The 20,080-nt window shown below is 44.5% G+C and overlaps 1 protein-coding gene across 5 annotated transcripts in view; it reads left to right on the top strand.

Moving 5' to 3' along the window:
- The window catches only part of MGMT (O-6-methylguanine-DNA methyltransferase), a 311,672-nt gene that overhangs the window by 207,809 nt on the left and 83,783 nt on the right, over positions 1-20,080 (top strand). For all 5 annotated transcript variants that reach the window (XM_048506289.1, XM_048506288.1, XM_048506285.1 and 2 more), the window contains one exon: positions 5,288-5,448. In XM_048506289.1, coding sequence (XP_048362246.1) covers positions 5,288-5,448 — 161 coding nt within the window. The remainder of the gene's footprint in view (positions 1-5,287; positions 5,449-20,080) is intronic.

The raw sequence follows: 20,080 nt of genomic DNA, 5'->3' as shown, positions 1-20,080 counted from the left end.
CTGTGATATTATTACCATTACAAATATATCAGAATTCATAAGAAAAAAGGTGTGGCTGAGTCTAGACCTCACATTTGTCATAAAGTAGCAGTTTTGCTTTATGCCATTGACGAATAAAACAATGTAACAATATAAAAACAAGCCATTAAACTATTATACAAAGGAATATTGTTTTGCCTGAATTTTTTATTTGAAGAATTATATAGAAAGAGGCTATCATTGTGTTTGCAGGATACTTTATATCTGGAATATACACAGCAATGTAGTCAGAGATGTTTTCTACCTACTGCCATTCTCCTAGAAGTGATCACTCTTATCTCCTCAAAGATTCAGTACATTGTAGAGATCATAGTTAGGTGCCAATGGTGCCTTTCTGCCACAGATATACTTTTCCAAGTCACTGTGAAGAAGTGTGAGGAGGTCTTTATTGCTTTATCTGCACTAATATTAATGGAGGCCAATTTAATAACAAAGCTTCTTCTGGGCCATGGTATAGAGGGTGCTGTGGGTGATCAATTTCACTGTGTCCTTCGGGCAGATCAGCAGGCAGAAGGTGTGAGTGACTACAGCAGCATTACATAGGCCTTCCATCCTTGGTGATCTGGACCCTCCCTACCAATGGGGCATGTGTAGGATATCATTGGTAGCTCTCTTGGGGAGTTCATCAGCTCATTCAGCATCACTATGATGGTACAATCAGCCCTGTTGGAGAACATCTTAGCAACTGTTGAGCCCTTGAGAACCAAGAAGCTTCTGTGCAACACAGCGTTTTGATCTTCTGCCAGGGAGCCAGCCGTGAACCATCTATCTTCCCAGCATACTACACAAAGGCTTGAGTTGTAATCTTGAGAATCTGCTGTGCCTGGAAACCAAGGGAATCCCTTGAGGCAAGTAGGGCTTTCTGTCAGTGAGAGCCAGCATAGTGTAGTGATTAAAGTGACAGACTTATCATCTGGGAGACCCAGGTTCAAATCCCCACACTACCACGGAAACTGGCTTTATGACTGTAGGCCAGTTATATATTCTCAGCCTAACTTGCCTCACAAATGTTTTGTGAGGATAAAGTGGAGAACAGGAGAATTATGCGAATTGCTTTGGATTGTGGAGAAAGGCAGGGTATAGATGCAAATATTAATACTGAGTGTACAGCCTGACTAGTTGATCAGTTAGAACTGTTGCAGGTGATGTCAGATTGATTGTAATAAGCCGTTTCCGTACCCGCCAGTAGCGACGCTGGGATGACGCTGCAAATTGCGACGCATCCCAAAAGTGCTCATTATTAGACAGGCGGAGCGTACGTCCGCATCTCCGCGAGAAATGCGGGACGGTTCGCGACGGAAGGGCCAAGTGAAGCGGGCTGCTCGCTGATGTTGGCGCTTCTGCGCGACTTAAGCGGCGTTTTCTGCAGGTCTGGACAGCCATTTTTTGACCTATTATTCCCGGTATGGCTGTTCGCATCGAAAAGGCCGATGCGCCGGAGCGTCACATGGGGAAAAAGAGAGGTTTTGCCGCTTTCTGAATACACCGCCTTCGCGCCGGTTTAGCTTTTCGCTGACGGGGCGCCGGCTCGCGCACCGCCGCTGCGCGTGCGAACGCTTCTCAGCTCTGGACGCTTCTTTTTTCCGCTATGACAGATGTGGCCATATTTTGCCCGTGCGGAAACGGCCTCAGCCAGTTTTATCTTACATAAGTGGCAAACTAATGGGAAGCTCTCTTGATTGAGTGGTCTTGTAGAGCACTCCAGGATCAGGTGAGGCTGACTTTGGCTGCCAGCAGCCATAAAATATTTTGGGGAATGAAAATAGACTAGCTAAATATGATTGATAATATAATTTAAAAATACCTTTTTGGTCACAGATTTAAACACCAGGATCTTTTATTCTTTCTTTGCTAGTCTGGACAGAGAAAGAACCATAAGCCAATAGCTTGGGATATTTGACATCTAGAATCTACTTGTCCCATTGACTGATTTCCAAGAAGAAAACTATTATGCAGGGATGGCTCCTGCCTCTCATCTAGGACCAGATGCTTTTCTGTGGCCAGTGTAAAGGTACAATGGTCATTTAAGAGATTGTTCAAACTAGGTGACTGAAGCTATGTTCCTGCTTTTCCAGATTTTGAGACATCTGTGCCTTTTTCCCCCAGATGGGGTACCCCCTTACCCCCTTAATCTTTCTGCCAGGTGGCACCCTCCTGGGGTTTAATGATAAAAACATACAGTTCCATTTCAGGTGCAGAAAGAAGGTAAGGGTAAGGGGCCACAACTTTAAATTCAATATTTATGCCACTTGGGGAAAGCCAGGACAGCACTGCTGTGCAGCAGCAACGCATCCTGTGCGAACACTCTCCCAGGGACTGCGTTTTTTCCGTCCCTGGGACGCTGTATTTGGCCCGTGCAGAAAGGGCCTATGATTCTGTGCTTTTATTTGTTTATTTCATGCCAGTAAAGGTACTGAACTGAACTGAGGTTTTGTCCTATTAATGAGGGTTCTACATAGCACTGCTCTAGTGATCAGATGTGGGTTGAAGATGGCCAAGCACCTGCTTTATGTCCTTTCTGCAGTCTGTGAGCACTGTTCATTCTGAAATACAAGTTACCTGACTTAAGTGATGTGTCAATATTTCTCCTTGCTATTGGTGTAGCAATTTCAGTATTTTACATTTATGAATTATGGAGATCGATTTTTCTAGAGAGAAGCTATCATGATTGTACTTCATTGTGCTGCAACTGTACAATTGATTTTACATTTGCAGTTGGTTATTTAAAGTGTTTGTATGAACTGCTGTGTATGTTACTTCCTCGTGTGCTCTCTGATGCATTAGGACTTATTTGGGTGCCTCAGGCTTTGCCAGTAAATACAGCAGTCTTGCCCAAGTTTGTATTAAGATGGGATTGGAGCCTTTGATATAGTAAGTATAACCAGGATAGAACTTTCTGGACCCATCGTAATATATTGACCTGTTTTTGAAACTTTGAGCTCTGAAGTTTACCTTAGCACAAGTTTCATTATACAGCTTCTTAAGAGTGCAGTGGATCGCTTGTCATATATAGCTGAGACAATGATATTCTGTGACTTGAAAGCCTCATGTGGCTCTTTGACATACTATGTGTGGCTCTTTTGATAACTGTTCCTTATGGCACTTGCCCTACATTCCAAGGAAATGGACAATTTCTTTAGAATTCAGAATGGTTTCATCATCTTGGATCTTAGATAAAATTGCTTAAAATCCAACACAACTCACCTATGATGATTATGTCAAGGTTGTACAGATGTAGGAATTGTGGGTTTGAGGCTGGATCAGCATGTTACTGAATAAGGTAGTGGAATGGGACATATCACTGATGAATGCTAGCCTATAAAGCAGACATCCAATGCTGGTGAAACAACCTTAGATGTTCAGAGGTGCTCTAATAATTAAGAGTGTTATCATAAATCTTATTGTTTGTGCATGTTTAGAATGACACGCAGGGCATACGTTAGTCAGGTGGTTTTCAAGTTGATGGGAATTTCAACTACCCCATCCCACTCCCAGAAAGTCTTCCAACAGGAGATAATGAACTCCACAATTTTTAGAATTCTTAAATAAGAATTGTTTAATGGTATGGGGGACTCGAGTATTCCAGAATACTGATATTAAACCCATTCCTGAAATCTGAAATTTGTGTGTGTTTGTGTACATTTATTGTTGGGATGCTGAGAAAACAAAGTTTTCCAATAGTGGTCAGAGCTGAATATTTTTGAGAAAAATTGCCTAATATCTTAGCATTTCTGTTCTCAAAAATGAAATATTGAAAGCCTATGTATTTGAAAAATGTTCCAAGTAAGACTAAATACACATCTTTCATTTGTAACTTAATTTTTCGTGACCTTTGCGTAAGAAGCGTGGGGTGGTATGACACACCAAATGTGTGTGTTGTCAGTACTCAACTGCAAGTAATGAGAAAGTAAATAGAAAAAAATATATCATTTAAGTTTGACACTGCTAATGTTGGAAAGCATTCAGTGATAACATATTAAATGTTATGCACATTTATGATTTGAGGTACTGTTCAAGAGCTGGTGTCACTTCTATATTGGCCAACTGAAATGAACATTCTGTGTGCTTCCCCACCCCTCCTCCCAATAGATTGGTTACATGCATATTTTGCTAACCCTAAACCTGAGCTTGTATTTTTTTTGTGGGCACAACTTGTGTGCTACAACCCTCAAGGATGACATTGTGATATCACAGTTTTTTAGAGCCCAAAATGGAGCAACTCCCTTGCTTGTGCTGATACGAATTGTGTTGAAATTGTTTGTGCTGAAGGTTGGCTCTTTGCTTATTTTGCTGTAGCAGCAGTTCAGGTGATGATTGGCATGTGAAGATTATCTTTTGCTATTTGGCTAATGCCCTGTATGCTCGCTGCTAAACAGGCAAGGGTTTTTTTTTTCCTTTTATAAAAGATTTCAGTACAAGACAAGTCATTATTTGGATGTTCTACCCACTGGGGAAAGTCCTAAGAATTTTTGAACAACCTTATGCTGCAGCTCGATAATGATTTGGATTTATGGATTCTAGTATAGAAGGCTCCCACTGTCATCTGTACTGTTACCGTGAATACTGTCTTTTCATACTTATTTTAATGAAAGGGAAAAGGATTGTGAATAGTTCAAGACTTTGTATTAAAGTAGAGGAAAAAGCACGCAAATAATATTAAATTTGAATTTGTGTGTGTGTGTGTGCACATGTGTGTATGAGTGTGTGTATATTTGGTCTGAATACTTTTGATCTATCGCCACATATTTCGCAACATTCCTATTTATTTAAAATCAATACATGTTTGCTTTAGCATAAACATTACCTGTGTAACAACTATGAATAAGTGGGTATTCCTAGGAAAACATAGGAGTGGAGTTTTACAGCAGAAATGAATTCAGGATAAATCAGGGTGGGCAAACATAGGCCCCTTCCGCACACGCAAAATAATGCGTTTTCAAACCACTTTCACAACTGTTTGCAAGTGGATTTTGCCATTCCGCACAGCTTCAAAGAGCACTGAAAGCAGTTTGAAAGTGCATTATTTTGCATGTGCGGAATGAGTCAGAGTTATATTTTAAAGTTATAAAACTATGCCATGGCCTTTTTAAGAATGGGCAGATGCTCTTTGAGAAGTCACTGAAAGAGATAGAAAAGTTTTCTATAAAAGGTTCTTTAGTATCCCATTAGGTTGTTTTGAAGCTTTCTGAAATGATCCTTTTGCAGCTAGAGTATAAAACTTATTAGAGTAATGTTATCACTCTTCCAGCACTACAAAGTCCTTGACTTCTTGTGAAGTAAGTGAAGCCCCGAAGGAAATGACAGAGCCACTGAAACTGTGCGTAGCCTGGCTTCAGGCCTATTTCTGCGAGCCCAGGATGACAGAGAAACTGCCTATGCCTCCTTTCCACCATCCACTTTTGGAACAAGGTTTGTAAGTCTATAAATCCTATCCTTCTGCCAAAGAGCTCAGGTTGGTGCATGCCATTCACTCTTCCCTTTTTATCCTTACCATACTGGGTGGTATGTTTCCATACAACACAAATCAAACATTTTCAGGTAGGAAATAAAATATTTCCTCTTTGGAGTTCTGCATGGTTTTTAGCCAAAAACATTTTATTTCCTGCCTGAAAATGTTTTATTTGCATACTGTTCGCTAGCGATTCTTTTTTTTTACAAAGTTTTGAAAACATTTTCATTTGCTGAATTATCTCTGTAAAATGTTTCCCATGCCTCTCTGCAGTCCCTGGACTTTCTCATTAGTGCCATTTTCTGTGCTTGTGCTAGCTATAACTCACTGTATTTCCATCAGTTTTTTAAAAAATGTTGTAAATATGTAGACAATCGCAGCACAAGGCTTTGAACCTTCATAGCTACAAATCTAAGTTTTTTTTAATGAAATTATGAAAAAATGGCACTCAGAAAGCATTTTCAAGTGGATGAGTGAGGACAAACGGGTGTTTTGAAAATGTTATGAAAATATTTGCAAAACATTTTCAGGGGCTTGTGAGGAAAGGCGATTTTTGAGATGCCACCTATGTCTCTCTCCCCAACTTGAAGGAAAATGGGCAGTTTCTTTAGAAACTTGAATAATTTCATCATTATTTTGAACCCAAAATAAAACTGTATTTTAAAATGCAACATAGCTTGTTCATGATGATTATATCAAGGTTTATATGCGACTAGATCAGCAATTGAATGAGGTGGTGAAATGGGGCACACTGCTGTTGAATGCTGACTCATAAAACAAAACTCTTAATAGTGGGGAAAGAACCTTGCATGCTCAGAGTGGTAATTAAAAGGGTAGTGGTATGGCTGTATGTTATCATTTTTGCATGTTTGGGATATTATGAAAAGTATACACTGATTAAGTAGCTGTTTTGGTTAATGAGAATTGTGAATAGGTCTCACCAGGATCTGCAGAATGAGTATCACTGCTCATACCACTATACCAAAAAGATTCTATTAATGCCACATGTAGTGCTGTTATATAAGCCCTTTTGACATTGTTCCAGTTACATGAGAGTCACTTACACATTAGCAGCTCCTACATGGCTGGGGAATGTTTAAATGACTCAAGCTGGTAGGGAGCGATTACTCTTTCCCTTTTCCATAGTCTCAGTTCCCCAGCAGGGACCCACAGATTTGTGGGAGTTGCTCACACATCCAAAAGATTCTTTATATAATATTCTAATGTTTCAACTGTGTTAGTGATCCCAGAGATCACAATTTAATTGGTTATACCAGCAACAAGACATTTCACAGTGACTGAAAGTAGTAGGGATCCTGAATACTGAAGTGATTTTGTTAATTTTTGCCATAGATTATCACTAATTTTTACTCAGCAGATAATGTTAAACTGAAATGACACATAGTTTGGACACAATCGTTCATACCGGTAGTTCTACCTTAGAAGCTTCTCTACAGCTTTGAAAGATTTTATCTGATTCAAGTAACCAATACATTGGTTCATTGTGGTTAAAACTGAAATGACCAATATCGTTTTAAGATGGCGCCCGTGACAGAGCTCGACAGCGGGGCTCCGTTACATTAGTTTTAAAATTTTAATATTTTAAACCTCCTCTTAGCTTAGCCTTTTTACCCACTTCTCTGGTGGCCTTTTTACCCACTTCTTTGGTGGCTGTTCAGTCTCTCAAAGAGCTGGGTGCTATCGGCGCGTGTGAACGAGGAGAAACACTCAGATGAAATTGGAAATAGTGGGACAAGCATTACGGTATGTGCCACCTGGACTTTCTCTCCTGCACCTCTGCTACTCGCTTCTTCCTCTCTTCCTTGCTGTAATGCGTTCTCGTTTGCTTCTTTGGCCGCACCGGCCCTTTTCAGACTGGTGAGCTGGTGCTTGAGTCCGGAGTGGCCCAGTGTCGACAACAACGACGCCGGGGGTTGGTGGCAGGGACCCCATCCTATTTTTCAGTTTGGACTAGGACCTCGTCGGGAGTGCTGCAGCCCAATTGGGAGCTCCGTAGCCAGGACGAGCCAGGCACAGTAGTTGCGAAGCACTCCAATCAAGAGGGAAAGCTGCAGGCTTGTAAGCCTTGAAATCCATCTTGGTGCTGGAGCGGCTGTATTTGTAGCGGCTGTGCCACTGACATATTACCTGCGGAGGGTGTTGGAGGTGAACCGGAGGGTTGGACATTTACAGCGGTGCAGACAGCAGAGACTGTCTATAGAATCAACTGTGCAGTGGGGAGCTGATGGACCCCAGGTGCCTGTCGACATTATTGCTCTCCCTGGACTTAGCGGGCCGGTGGTGAGAGGGCCAGGTGGGGCACATCTCAGGGAGCAATTTTCAGATGCTGGGAATTGTACTCAAGATCTGGTTGGGGTGACCAGTGGCAGGGGTCCCCCAGCTATTGCCCTGCTTGTCCGTTTTTATGTCGTTGGCCCTATGGGATTGTTTCTAGCTCCAGTGATCTGCACATGAGTGGTTGGCTTCAGTGGTGTGGGCCTTACATCTGCCGTCTGTGTAGAAATCGCACTACTGTATATATCAAGGGCATGTGCAGGAACTACGCTGTTATATTCCTTCAAGGGGCATGAGGGTCTGGTGGCAGCAGTTCCTCTTATTACTAACTGGCGCCCCCTTCTGGTCCCATCAATTACATCATCTGCCAGACATTGGATATTCCTTGGTATTACATCAATCACATCAACAGTAGCCTGTTGGCCCCTTCCGTTTGACTGGTTTGATTGGTTTGTCTAAAACTTAGGTGTTAGTGTAGTTATTGGGTGTTATAGAATATTGAGTTAAGGTTAGTGGGTAGTTAGCCTAGTTGTTACATTGTAGTATGTTGGGTGTAATTAGATTTTGCCCAGCCTGCCTGATGTAGATGTAGATTAGTATCCATTCTGTGGGTTAGTGGTAGTTTAGTAGCAGGTCTGGGCCCACTTATTGTAGAGGAATTAGTGAGGCTGTTGGGTAAAGGGAAGACGGTGGAGCAATTGGAGCACCGTTTTTGGGGCTGGGGATCCCAGTGTTGATGGGACGGGGTAATTATAGCGGTAGGCGGTGGCCATATGATAGAAGGCAGACGAGATATGGATATGCTCGCTCGCCTTCTGACCTCCAACCTATCCCGAGGAATGAGGGTGGTAGGGCTCAGGAGTATCTTGCTTCGTCACTGGTGTTGATCAATGCCAGGTCCATCAATAATAAGACCACTATTCTCCGGGATTTTCTCGGGGTTCAGCAGATGGACCTGGCCTGTGTCACCAAAACCTGGGTTTCGTGAGGGCGAGACTGTCGCCTTGGACAAGGTCACGCCACCAGGTTTCGTGTGTCTCCACCAGTCATGAACACAGGGCCGGGGAGGTGAGGTGGCAATGTTCATTCGTGATTCTATCCCCTTCAGGGCTGCCCCCATCCCGGAGATCACTGGTATGGAGTGTGTCGGCCTGGAGTGGTTGGCTTCAGAGAGGTTGGCGGTCCTTCTGGTGTACCGGTTACCTAGCACACTGGGGGACAGCCTGCTGGGGCTGCTGGAGATGGTGGCAGACTGGGCATTGCGGTTCCCTAGACTTACTGTCTTGGGTGACTTCAACATCCATGTCAACACTGCCTCATGTGCAGCAGCTGTGGACCTGGTGTCATCCAGGCGGTGCTGGGTCTCTCCTTCGTAAGTTCTGGCCCCACTCATGAGGCCGGTCACACGCTGGATTTGGTCTTCGGGTCAGGGATTGATGTGGTCATATCCTCTGTTGATAGAGTGCCATGGTCCCACCATTATGCCCTGAAGGTCCGGGTGGACTTGCCACACCACCCCTGTCTAAGCAACAGGCTTATTTATGCCCGCCCGCAGAAACTTATGGATCCACTTGGTTTCCTGAATGCTCTGCGGGATCCTGAACCCTTCGGCATGCTCGATGAGCAGCTGGAGGACTGGAACTCCTGGCTCTCCGATGCCATCAAGGCTGTTGCCCCCCAGCATCCTCTATGCCCCCATTCTCGGTGGGCTCCCTGGTATCCATTTTTGTACATGGGACACTGAATGACATTCCCCTCAGACCAAGAGCGAATGTGAGGTGGGATCCTTTATATATTTGGCAGCCAGCAGCAGATTCCTAGTTCCTTCTCTTTAATGGTGGCAGCAAAGTAAAAAGAAGATCCCTGAACACTAGCCTGGGATATTTTGGGTGGCAAAGGAAACCCAACTGGTCAGCTTAGTGGGAACCTTGATTGTAGGCTACCCGTCCCATTACAATTGGTGGCTAGTGGTGGGTTAATATCACTCCCTCGCCTTGAATGTAAGGACCCCGTTACATCTGCCGTTTCCCCTCTTGGGGAAAATTTTAAATTTGGGTTTCGCTGGACGCATTCTACTCTTAATTTATTGTATTAACTGCTGTTTTTAAAGGGATCTAGCAGTATAATTGAATTAATGGTGCTTATGCTGTTGTAATTTACTTGCTGAACTTTGTTTCTTTTGTTTGGTTGTATTGTGATTGAATTTCCTGTTGTACACCGCCCAGAGCCCTTCGGGGATATGGTGGTATAGAAAACTAAACAATAAATTAAATAAATTAAATAAATAAAAACTTGATAGAGGGGTAACTGAAAAAAAATGATTGCAAGCCAAATATTTTTCTACGGTGAGACGAAATATCGACCTGATATTAATGTTTCAATATGATTTACTTTTCTAATTCAATTCCTGAGACATAATTAGCATAGTTTGCAGACTATGGTAAAAAAAAATGTGATCTGATTCTATACCAGGCATCAGGAACCTGCCTAACTGGTGAATAAGAGTGATTTGGGGAAATGCCACTCAAAATCTTGCCTCCACGATAAATCTAAACCATTCTTACCAACCGTAAGGTCCCACATCTGCAATACAAAGATTATAATATTCATGTACCTAACAATGTTTTGAGGAATGATTGGAAAATAGTGAATGTGAAGTGTTTTGAGAATTTGAAAGCAATATGAGAATGATCAGTATTATTATGAGAAAGGGCTTTATGCTGGCTCTTTGTTGGGATGTAGAGATTAATTGGAGGAGATAAAGAGGTAACTTAATGTGTGAATGAATTGCTGCTGTCAGTAAAAGGGAGTCACAAGGATCCCTATCAAGTAGGATCCAAATGTTTAGACTTCCCAGCAGTTCCTATCTATTATATAAATATTTGCATTATACAGATATAGAAAGTAGACCTCTTACACCCAATGCATCTCTGGAACAACCTAATTGCAGAGCAGAGTTTTAATTACACCATTCCATGTAAAAATACATGGCCCCACATATTGAAATAACGCTCAGAGTTTGCTACAGAGTAATATATGTTACTATTTGTGATAATAATTTCTTTCCAATTAATTACTTCCAAAATTATATGACAGTGCTGACATGTGTAACAAATAGAGAGGTGTTAGAGATCTGCAATGGTGAGATCCTGACCTCAGTTTGATAAGAGCAGTACCATAAGGAAAGAAAAGATTCAAGCACAAACAGGCAAAGAGATCCTGTTATCTGCAAAGAAATTGTAAATCTGTTTTAACAGAAAGAATGGATGAGCCAATAAGCTGAATTCAATGACGAATGGACTGATCCTGAAATCAGTGTTGCTGTCAGTGAATTTATAGGCTTAGCCACTGAAAAATATCCTAAGGCCGTCTTCCTCAGTAAAATGACAGTAGTACATTTTCAAACCAGCTAGTTTGTTAAAGAAATGAAAAGAAAATTGGGTACCCAAAAAGGCTTCTCTCTGCCTGTGACTAATAGCAGCCCTCAGGCCATACTGTTACTCTAGCATTCAGCAGTCACCTCTGAATGAGACCCTTTGGAAGCGTATGTTTTTCTTGGCTATGTTGTTCATTTAGGTCACAGTGCCAAAGGTGCATAAACCTCTAATTTAGAGAAAATGTTCCTTGCTGTACCTTAATTTAAGTCCCCAGTGTTGTGTTGTCCACTAGGACTATTATCTACATCCATCGGGGCTCTACTGGTTTTATTTTATTTTTTGCATTGAACTTTGCTTTTATCTCTGCATCCGCTCTACCGACACATGGTTAGTGTAGGATTAAAAAGTTTACTAATACATGTGTTCAGGAGTGGTCTGGAAGGCATTTCTAGGGTGGCAGGATTCTTGTCCTTCACATACTTTTCTCAAAAGCTAGCCTTCTGCCCTGATTAGGAAGATATATAGCATACAAATCTTGCAATTAAATAATAATAAATTATCAGATGGAATGGCAGTCCACAGTGGGACCAAGTATTTGACAAGAAGCACAAATTTAGCAGTACAGTGGAATGGTCACTCAGAAGCAGGGGCGTAGCTCCAAGGGGATGGGGGGCACATTGCACCAGGCACACACCCCTGTGGGGGCATAGCGAGGGCGTTCCGTGGGCGTGGCGGGGACGTTCCGGGATGGGACGGTGGAGTTCCAGGACGGGGCGGAGGATGCACCAGTGCACCAGGCATTTTCCCCCCTTCCTACGCCTCTGCTCACAAGTAAACACACCCGCTGTTGCCTCAACTCCACACCCACTGTTGCCTCAACTCCACCCAGGGTATTTTGATTTGTTGTACACTCATAGAAGAACAACCTGCTTTCTGAATTGCAGTGTTTCAGAGTGAATGTTAGTTTGCAAAGACAGTGGTCTCTTCACCCCCATCCTCCACAATCGTTTCCCCATGGTTTCGATTATTTGTATAGGAAAATGCTCTTATGTCCCAGTGAGCAAATGAAAGAAAACAGAGAAGTACTAAAGTGGATACAAAAAGTTGTGTGTGTGTGTGTGTGTGTGTGTGTTTCCTCCAAAACCAGCTGACAGTTGCAGTTTATAATGTTTTCCTGTTTTACATACTTCTCTCTTCAAAAGCTGTTGTAATCACATATGACTGTTCAGCTGTGCTGTTGCAGGCCAACTGTTTACTGTAAGCATGGACTCTGAATTATTTGCCTTGATTTGATTTTTCTACACATTCCAGTAACACCTGCATGTATACTTTTTGGAAACACATCTCCATAAGAACATAAGAACATAAGAACAAGCCAGCTGGATCAGACCAAAGTCCATCTAGTCCAGCTCTCTGCTACTCGCAGTGGCCCACCAGGTGCCTTTGGGAGCTCACATGTAGGATGTGAACGCAATGGCCTTCTGCGGCTGTTGCTCCCGATCACCTGGTCTGTTAAGGCATTTGCAATCTCAGATCAAAGAGGATCAAGATTGGTAGCCATAAATCGACTTCTCCTCCATAAATCTGTCCAAGCCCCTCCTTTAAAGCTATCCAGGTTAGGTGGGCCATCACCACCTCCTGTGGCAGCATATTCCAAACACCAATCACACGTTGCGTGAAGAAGTGTTGCCTTTTATTAGTCCTAATTCTTCCCCCCAGCATTTTCAATGAATGCCCCCCTGGTTCTAGTATTGTGAGAAAGAGAGATTTCTCTGTCTACATTTTCCTTTCTAACCATGCATAATTTTTTATAGGACTTCAATCATATCCTTAGTCAGCCTCCCTCTCCAAACTAAAATTTCTCTCTGTCAACATTTTCTACCCCATGCATAATTTTATAGACTTCAATCATATCCCCTTAGCCCCTCTCCAAACTAAAGAGTCCCAAACGCTGCAGCCTTCTCCTCATAGGGAAGGTGCTCCAGTCCCTCAATCATCCTTGTTGCCTCCTTCTCTGCACTTTTTTCTATATCTCCCTCAATATCCTTTTTTTGAGATGGCACTCAGAACTGGACACAAGTACTCCAAGTGCGGCTATCTCACTGCTTTATATAAGGGCATGACAATCTTTGCAGTTTGTATTATCAGTTCCTCCTAATGATCCCCAGCATAGAGTTTGCCTTTTTCACAGCTGAGCCATGCATTTCTGAGTTTGACATTCCCATGGAAACTCATCAACCTAAGACGCTTAAATCCCTTTCCTCTGGTCTGTGACTGATAGCATTGGACCCCCTGTGGAAGCGCAGTATGTGAAGTTCTGGATTTTTTTTGCCCCTGTGTGTGCATCTTCACTTTGACATTTTGCCATGTACATTGAACTGCATTTGCACATTTCTGAGCCCACTCACCTAATTTATCAAGGTCCGCTTGGAGCTCTTCGCAATCCTTTGTGGTTCTCACCACCCTACATAATTTGGTATCATCTGCAAACTTGGCCACCACGCTACCCACCCCTACTTCCAGGTCATTTATGAATAGGTTAAAGAGCACTGGTCCCAAAACGGATCCTTGGGGGACACCACTCCCTACATCTCTCCATTGTGAGAACTTCCCATTTACACCCACTCTTTGTTTCCTGTTTCTCAACCAGTTTTTAATCCATAGGAGGACTTTCCCTCTTATTCCTTCCCCTCTTATTCCTTATTCCTTATCTCCATCTCAAAATTAAACAGGAGGAGAGCTGGTTAGTTGAGGGGGCTAAAAGCAATTCAGAATGACAGCAGAGCTCGAAGTAAATGAGCACAGTAAGCAAAGACAAGCTGTCTCTTTACCTGCTGCATGGCTTCTGTTTGAATGTGATTCTCTGCAATCTGGTGGTGGGGTTTTTCTTTACCCATTGTGACCAACCACTTTTACCTCTGCATTTATTTGAGAAACATTTTTAACGATATCCTGGCATGCAAGTAATGAGGATGCCCCTTTTATGCTGTATGAATTTCCCCCTGCTAGGCACTCCCATTGCCCTTCCAACTAAAGGCAGAATATCTTGAATGGTACTGCATTTGGCAACTAGAAAGTGGAAGGGGCAAGACGTTGTTCCATAGAGTTTTCCATGAGCCAGTGTGGTGTAGTGCAGTGGCATAGTGCCCAGGAGGTGAGGGGACGTCTTGCCCTGGCGCGGGGCTGGGGTGGGAGCATTCTGAGGCAGGGCAGGGCAGGGGTGCAGGGCACACATGTGCCCCAGGTGCAGTTCCCCCTTGCTATGGCTCTGGTATCATGGTGAGGAGTGGCAGAATCTAGTCCCGGAAACCGGGTTTGATTCCTCATTCCTCCACATGAGTGGAAGACTTTAATCTGATGAACAGGAATTGATTCTCCACTCCTACATATGAAGCCTGCTAGGTGACTTTGGGCTAGTCACAGTTCTCTCAGAACTCTCTCAGCCCCACCTACCTCACAGGGTGTCTGTTGTGGGGAAAAGAGGGGAAGGTGATTGTAAGCTGATTTGAAATTCCTTAAAGGTAAGAAAGTGGGGTATACAAACCAACCCTTCTTCTTACATTATGGCAAAAACTTCTCTAAGCTAAAAAAAACCGCTTTTATTTCTGCCATTGTAAAAGAACATTAATGGAATCTTGATCCACTCTTCTACTTCATATTACCTGGAACTGGACTGTATTGTATCTTATTGAATTGCATTGCATTGCATTGAAGCCTTTAATGGCATTTCAAGAAATAACGTACAATGGGTTTCAAGAATATAAATATTAAAAAACATTAAATAAAGCAATTTTTAAAAATTAAAAATTTTGTTTAACAAAAAATTGAGAATGTGTGGTGACGACATGCAGGAATCTGGCCGTAGGTTCAAGTATTGAGAGTGAGTTGCTGTTTTAACAAAAACAAGGTTTGGGCAGCATCCACGATGCTGTCTATGCCAGTCAGAAGGGGCTTGATGAATTTTTTTCATGCGGAATCGTAAAAAGGGCAGTGATGGAGAACGTGATGAACTGTTTCTCCAATCTGAGGGTACAGGTGCAGTTTCTGTCGGGGGGTTGCAATTTGATTCTTTCTGTTGAATCTTCTGGTAGAAGGAAACATGTTGCATCTAGCCAGAGTCACAAATTGGGATCAGTTAAAAGATGAAGGTAGATGGCTGTAATGGTAAACCAGCTGTAAAGGATGCTCAGATGGATAGGGGAGCGGACTTTATTTGCTTGGGCCAACAGTCTCTGTGACTCTTGGGCTGTTTCCGCACATGCGCGAAAACGCACCTCCACTGGCGTGAATTGTACCAGTGAAGGCTCGGGGACCATTCACATGCTATCGTGCAAGCGGCCCCGACTTTCCCCCCAGCCAGAGAGGTGGCTCCCTGGAGCAGAGGGGGAATGGCGGTGGCGCCCTGCTCTGTGCAGGGAACCCCCTCTGCCCCAGAGAAAAGGTGGCTGTCTTCTCCCTGGGGCAGAGAGGGAATGGCGGCGGCATCCTGCTCTGTGCCACTGGTTGCTGCATTTTCCACCCTCAACTTATACACAAGTCAATAAGTTTTCCCAGTTTTTTGTGGTAAAACTAGGTGCCTCAACTTATACTCAGGTCGACTTATACACAAGTATATACGGTAGTTGGTAAGTATTTTGAGGATGCTTCTTGTATGGCAAACTTATCCTGAACCATTTGTTTTACAATTTTATTTTCAAGCAGTGTTCAAATATAATGCTAAAGTCGAAGACAAAATCTTCACATAAGTTAAGCGAGTACCTTTCATTTACTTATTTTTTTAAAAAAATAACAAAAGTGTCATTGCGAGAACATTTTTAAAGTGTTTAGAATATTATTATTATTATTATTATTATTATTATTATTATTATTATTATTTATTTATTTATTTATTTATTTATTTGATTTAATTCTATTTATACCGCCTAACTCAAGGGCCTCTGGGCGGTGTACATCATAAAATCACATAAAAACATCATAAACATCCATAAATTACAATAAAACAGCAGTTATAATGATATCAAGATGGCGTCCTATCTAGATCTAGTCCCTTTAGCAAGTGGGGGTAATGGTCCCGGTGGTATAAGGGGACCATAGATCTCAATAATGGATCCCGTTGGCATTGGGATTCCAACCTAGGGAGGGGGGAGGGGGCACTCAGTGGCTGGTTTCTCCAAAAGCCCGGTGGAACAACTCGGTCTTTGCAGTGGCTCCCAAGTGAAATCCCCTGTCCCGCAGGGCCCGGATAGTTGGAGGAAGAGTGTTCCACCAGGCAGGGGCCAGAGGCCGAGAAGGCTCCCCGGCCCCGCGAGTGCGGGAGGCCAGCCGCATCATTGCCAGAGGGGCCAGGGATCTCTAAATTGGCTCTCTGCCGAGTACGCAGAGGCCGAAGCTGGGACATATGGGGTACGCGCAGTCCTAAGGTACCGTAGGGTCCCAGGCCGCTAGAAGGCCTTAAAGGTCACAAACCCACACCTTGGAAGACGTATTCGCTGAATTCAACTGGGGAGCCAGTGCAGACGGCGCGAGCACAGGTTGTATGTGATCTCGGAAGCGCTTCTGTGAGCAACCGGAAGCCGGGCCAGCGTGCTGGAACCAGTTTCAGTTTCCCCGGATCAAACGCAAGCGGAAGGCCCCGGCCAGAGAGCGAAGTTAACAATAGTCCAACCTGGGAGGTGACCGCTGCATGGATCAGCAGTGGCCAGGTCTGTGGTCTGGAGAGGAAGGGGATTTCCAGCCGTCGGGCCTGACGCAGGATGGTAAAAACACAACCCGGGTTATATGGGGCCACCTGGGTCTCCAGAGAAAGAGAGGAATCCAGGTGGTCCCCGAGGCTGCGGACAGAGGGGGTCGGGCGCCTAATGAGGCCCCTTCCCACACCGGGCGGCTGGAAATCCCCAGCCCCTCCCCCCCCCCACGCTGCCAAGCCAAAGCGATCTCCGCTCTTCGATGGATTAAAAGTTTTTAACCTGCTCTGTTGCAAACCAACCATGCGCATCAGGCTTCCAAACAATGCTGCTGTAGAGCCGCAGGGGCGGTGCGATGGCTCCTCTCCATCAGCAGGAATGAGCTGAGTGTCATCAGCGCATTGGTGACAGATCAACCCAAAGCTACGCACTAACTGAGCAAGGGGTTTCGCATATACATAGATGTTAAATAACAATGGGGACAGCAGTGCCCCCTGAGGCAATAGAATTCACCATTGAAGTAAGGGCACCCTCCGGGAGGCTTATCCCACACCACACTTCTGCTGGACTTCGCTTCCAAAGAAACGAGGGCAATCCATTACTGAAGGACACTCAGCCCCCCCCGATCCCGGAAGCGCCAGCGGTGGGTCAAAAGGTCATGATCGACTCATATCAAACGCTGCGTAAGATCCAATAATACCAGCAGCTGCTCGATCCGCCTCGGTCTCAGTTGTATTACGAAGGTACCTGTTCAGGATAGTGCTACCATTTGTGAACCGCCTCGGCATTCCATGCCCAGCACGGAAAAAAACCGGACTGGAAGGGATCAAGGCTACCGATGTGTCATCCAGGGAAGCTCCTGAAGTTGCTCCAACACTCACTCTCTCAATTACCTTCCCCAGAAACGAAAAGATTCAGACTGGGCGGTAATTGGCCAGGATCCCTAGGGATCTAATGATGGTCTTTTTTCAAGAGTGGGCAGACCATCGCCTCCTTCAACTCCACCTCGAAAGAGCTCCTTGCTCAAGGGGAGTCATTGACGATCTTCAACAGGTGGGGTCGAGACCGCCTCGGCAGGTTTTAATAGCCAGGAGGAGTGCGCACGGATCCAGAGGACAGGTCGTAGGTCTAACAGCAGCAGTCCAAGGCCCCTAGTCAGCGGCTCGCCGGAGAGCAGGGAAAACTGGGTCAAACAAGGACCTCAGAAGACGCAAGGGAGCCTTTCCCAGTTCACTGGCTATTGTAGTCAAGGTGGCTTTTGGAAGGTCCTGGCGTGGAGCCGATGCGATTTTATCTGCAAAAAAGCTCATGAATGCCTCTACAGCTAATAGTCAATTGGGAATTTGTATGAACCTTCCTCGATAAGGAGGTCTTAAAAGTTCGCCCAATTATACGAAATAATTGTGCAGCCGGGCGCAGAGCTAGCAGGATGCTGCAGAGAGGAGGAGAAGAAAGCCCTCTTCGGCCTCCTTCGCCAGCCATATCCTCATAGGCTTTCATAAACGCCCCTATAGGATGCGTTCGCGAAGCTTCTGTCACTTTGCAAGATTTCCTCCACACTCTCGCCTAAGCTGTCTGAGTACCCGCTTCATATGGCGCAGCTGCCTCGCTGTACCCATGGGCTCTGCCATGAACGGGACGCAGAGGACGCCGGGGAGCAACAACCTCGGGATGGCCCTCGGAGAGTCGGGAATTCCAATCTTCCACCTGCTCATCGAAAGTGTGCCGGCAGGTTCAGGGTCCCGCAGAGCATTCAGGAAACTCAAGTGGGATCCATAAGTCTCCGCTGGCGTGGCATAAATCGCCCGTCAGCCTCAGACTGGAGTAGCGCGAAAGCATGTTCATCCGAACCTTCAGGGCATAACAATGGTCGGACCATGGCACTCTGTCAACAGAGGATACGCATTAAGCTGCCAATCCCTCAGACCCCAAGACCAAAATCCATGCCGCGGTGACCGGCCTCATGAGTGGGGCCAGATTTCAATAAGGAGAGGCCCAGCGTCTAGCCATGGGATGACACTTACAGGGTCCAAAAGCAGTCGCTGCAGAGATGAGGGCGGCAGGTGCTCGACATTACGGACGCTTTTGAAGTCACCCAGGACAATAAGCCTGGGAAACCTCAATGCCCAGTCCGGCCACCACCTCCAGCAACCGCAGTAGGCTGTCCCCTGCGCGCCAGGGCAGCCGGGTACACCACAGTAGGACAGGCAGCCAACCTCTCCAAGGCCAACCACTCCAGGCCGACACACTCCAGGCCAGGGTGATCTGACTGGGACTGCCCTGAAAAGGAATAGAGTTCCGGGACAAACATTGCCAATAATCGCCTCGCCCTGTGTTCACGACTGGTGAAGACACGCGAAAACCTGGTGTATGCGTGGCTCTAAGGCTGCACGGCAGGTCTCTACCCTCACGCACTCCAGGTCTCGTGACACAAGCCAGGTTCATTTTGCAGTTCTTCGAGAAAATCCCGAAGAACTGTGGTCTTATTATTTATGGACCTGGCATTGATTAACACCAGGGACGAAGCAGGGTATCCCTGAACCAAGCCATCCTCGTTCCTAGGGATAGGTCGTAGGTCAGAAAGCGAACGAGCATATCCGTATCTCGTCCGCTGTCTATTATATGGCCACCGCCTACCGCCTACCACCTATGTAAACTGTTCATGCTTGCCATGCAGTGACCTCTCTGTATTGATTTGAAACATCTGACAGTCTCATTGGTGTCTCTGAATGCATGGATGCATGCCATTATATTTCCATTTGTCACTTTAAATTAACATTTAAAATTTTTGTAAGAAAAAGTTTTGTAAGGAAAAGCCTGGTGAAGCGGAAGTTTTTAAACCTTCAGATGCCATTTTATTGATTGTGATGTGGTAGCAACTCTATTTAAATTAAGTGGAAAAGAAATATTTTAAAAGAAAAATGTAATTCTTTCAAGCTTAGGGCCCAGTGAGCTACTTTTTAGGGATAGTGGAAATCTTGGTCTATTTTTTTCCATTGCTACCTGTGAGAAGAGTGAGGGAGATGTACAGAGAAGATTGACCAAAAGAGCAGGAAGAAATAGAAGACATCCATGCATTCAGAGACACCAATGAGACTGTCAGATGTTTCAAATCAATACAGAGAGGTCACTGCATGGCAAGCATGAACAGTTTACATAGCAGGAAGCTGATACTACTATACATCTCAGTGATTTGGAATGTGAAGAGTAAAGGGGACCCTTGACATAGGGAGGAG

The sequence above is a fragment of the Sphaerodactylus townsendi genome, linkage group LG08 (genome assembly GCF_021028975.2).
Source record: "Sphaerodactylus townsendi isolate TG3544 linkage group LG08, MPM_Stown_v2.3, whole genome shotgun sequence".
Lineage (NCBI taxonomy): Eukaryota > Metazoa > Chordata > Lepidosauria > Squamata > Sphaerodactylidae > Sphaerodactylus > Sphaerodactylus townsendi.
This window is presented reverse-complemented; position numbering and strand designations above follow the sequence as displayed.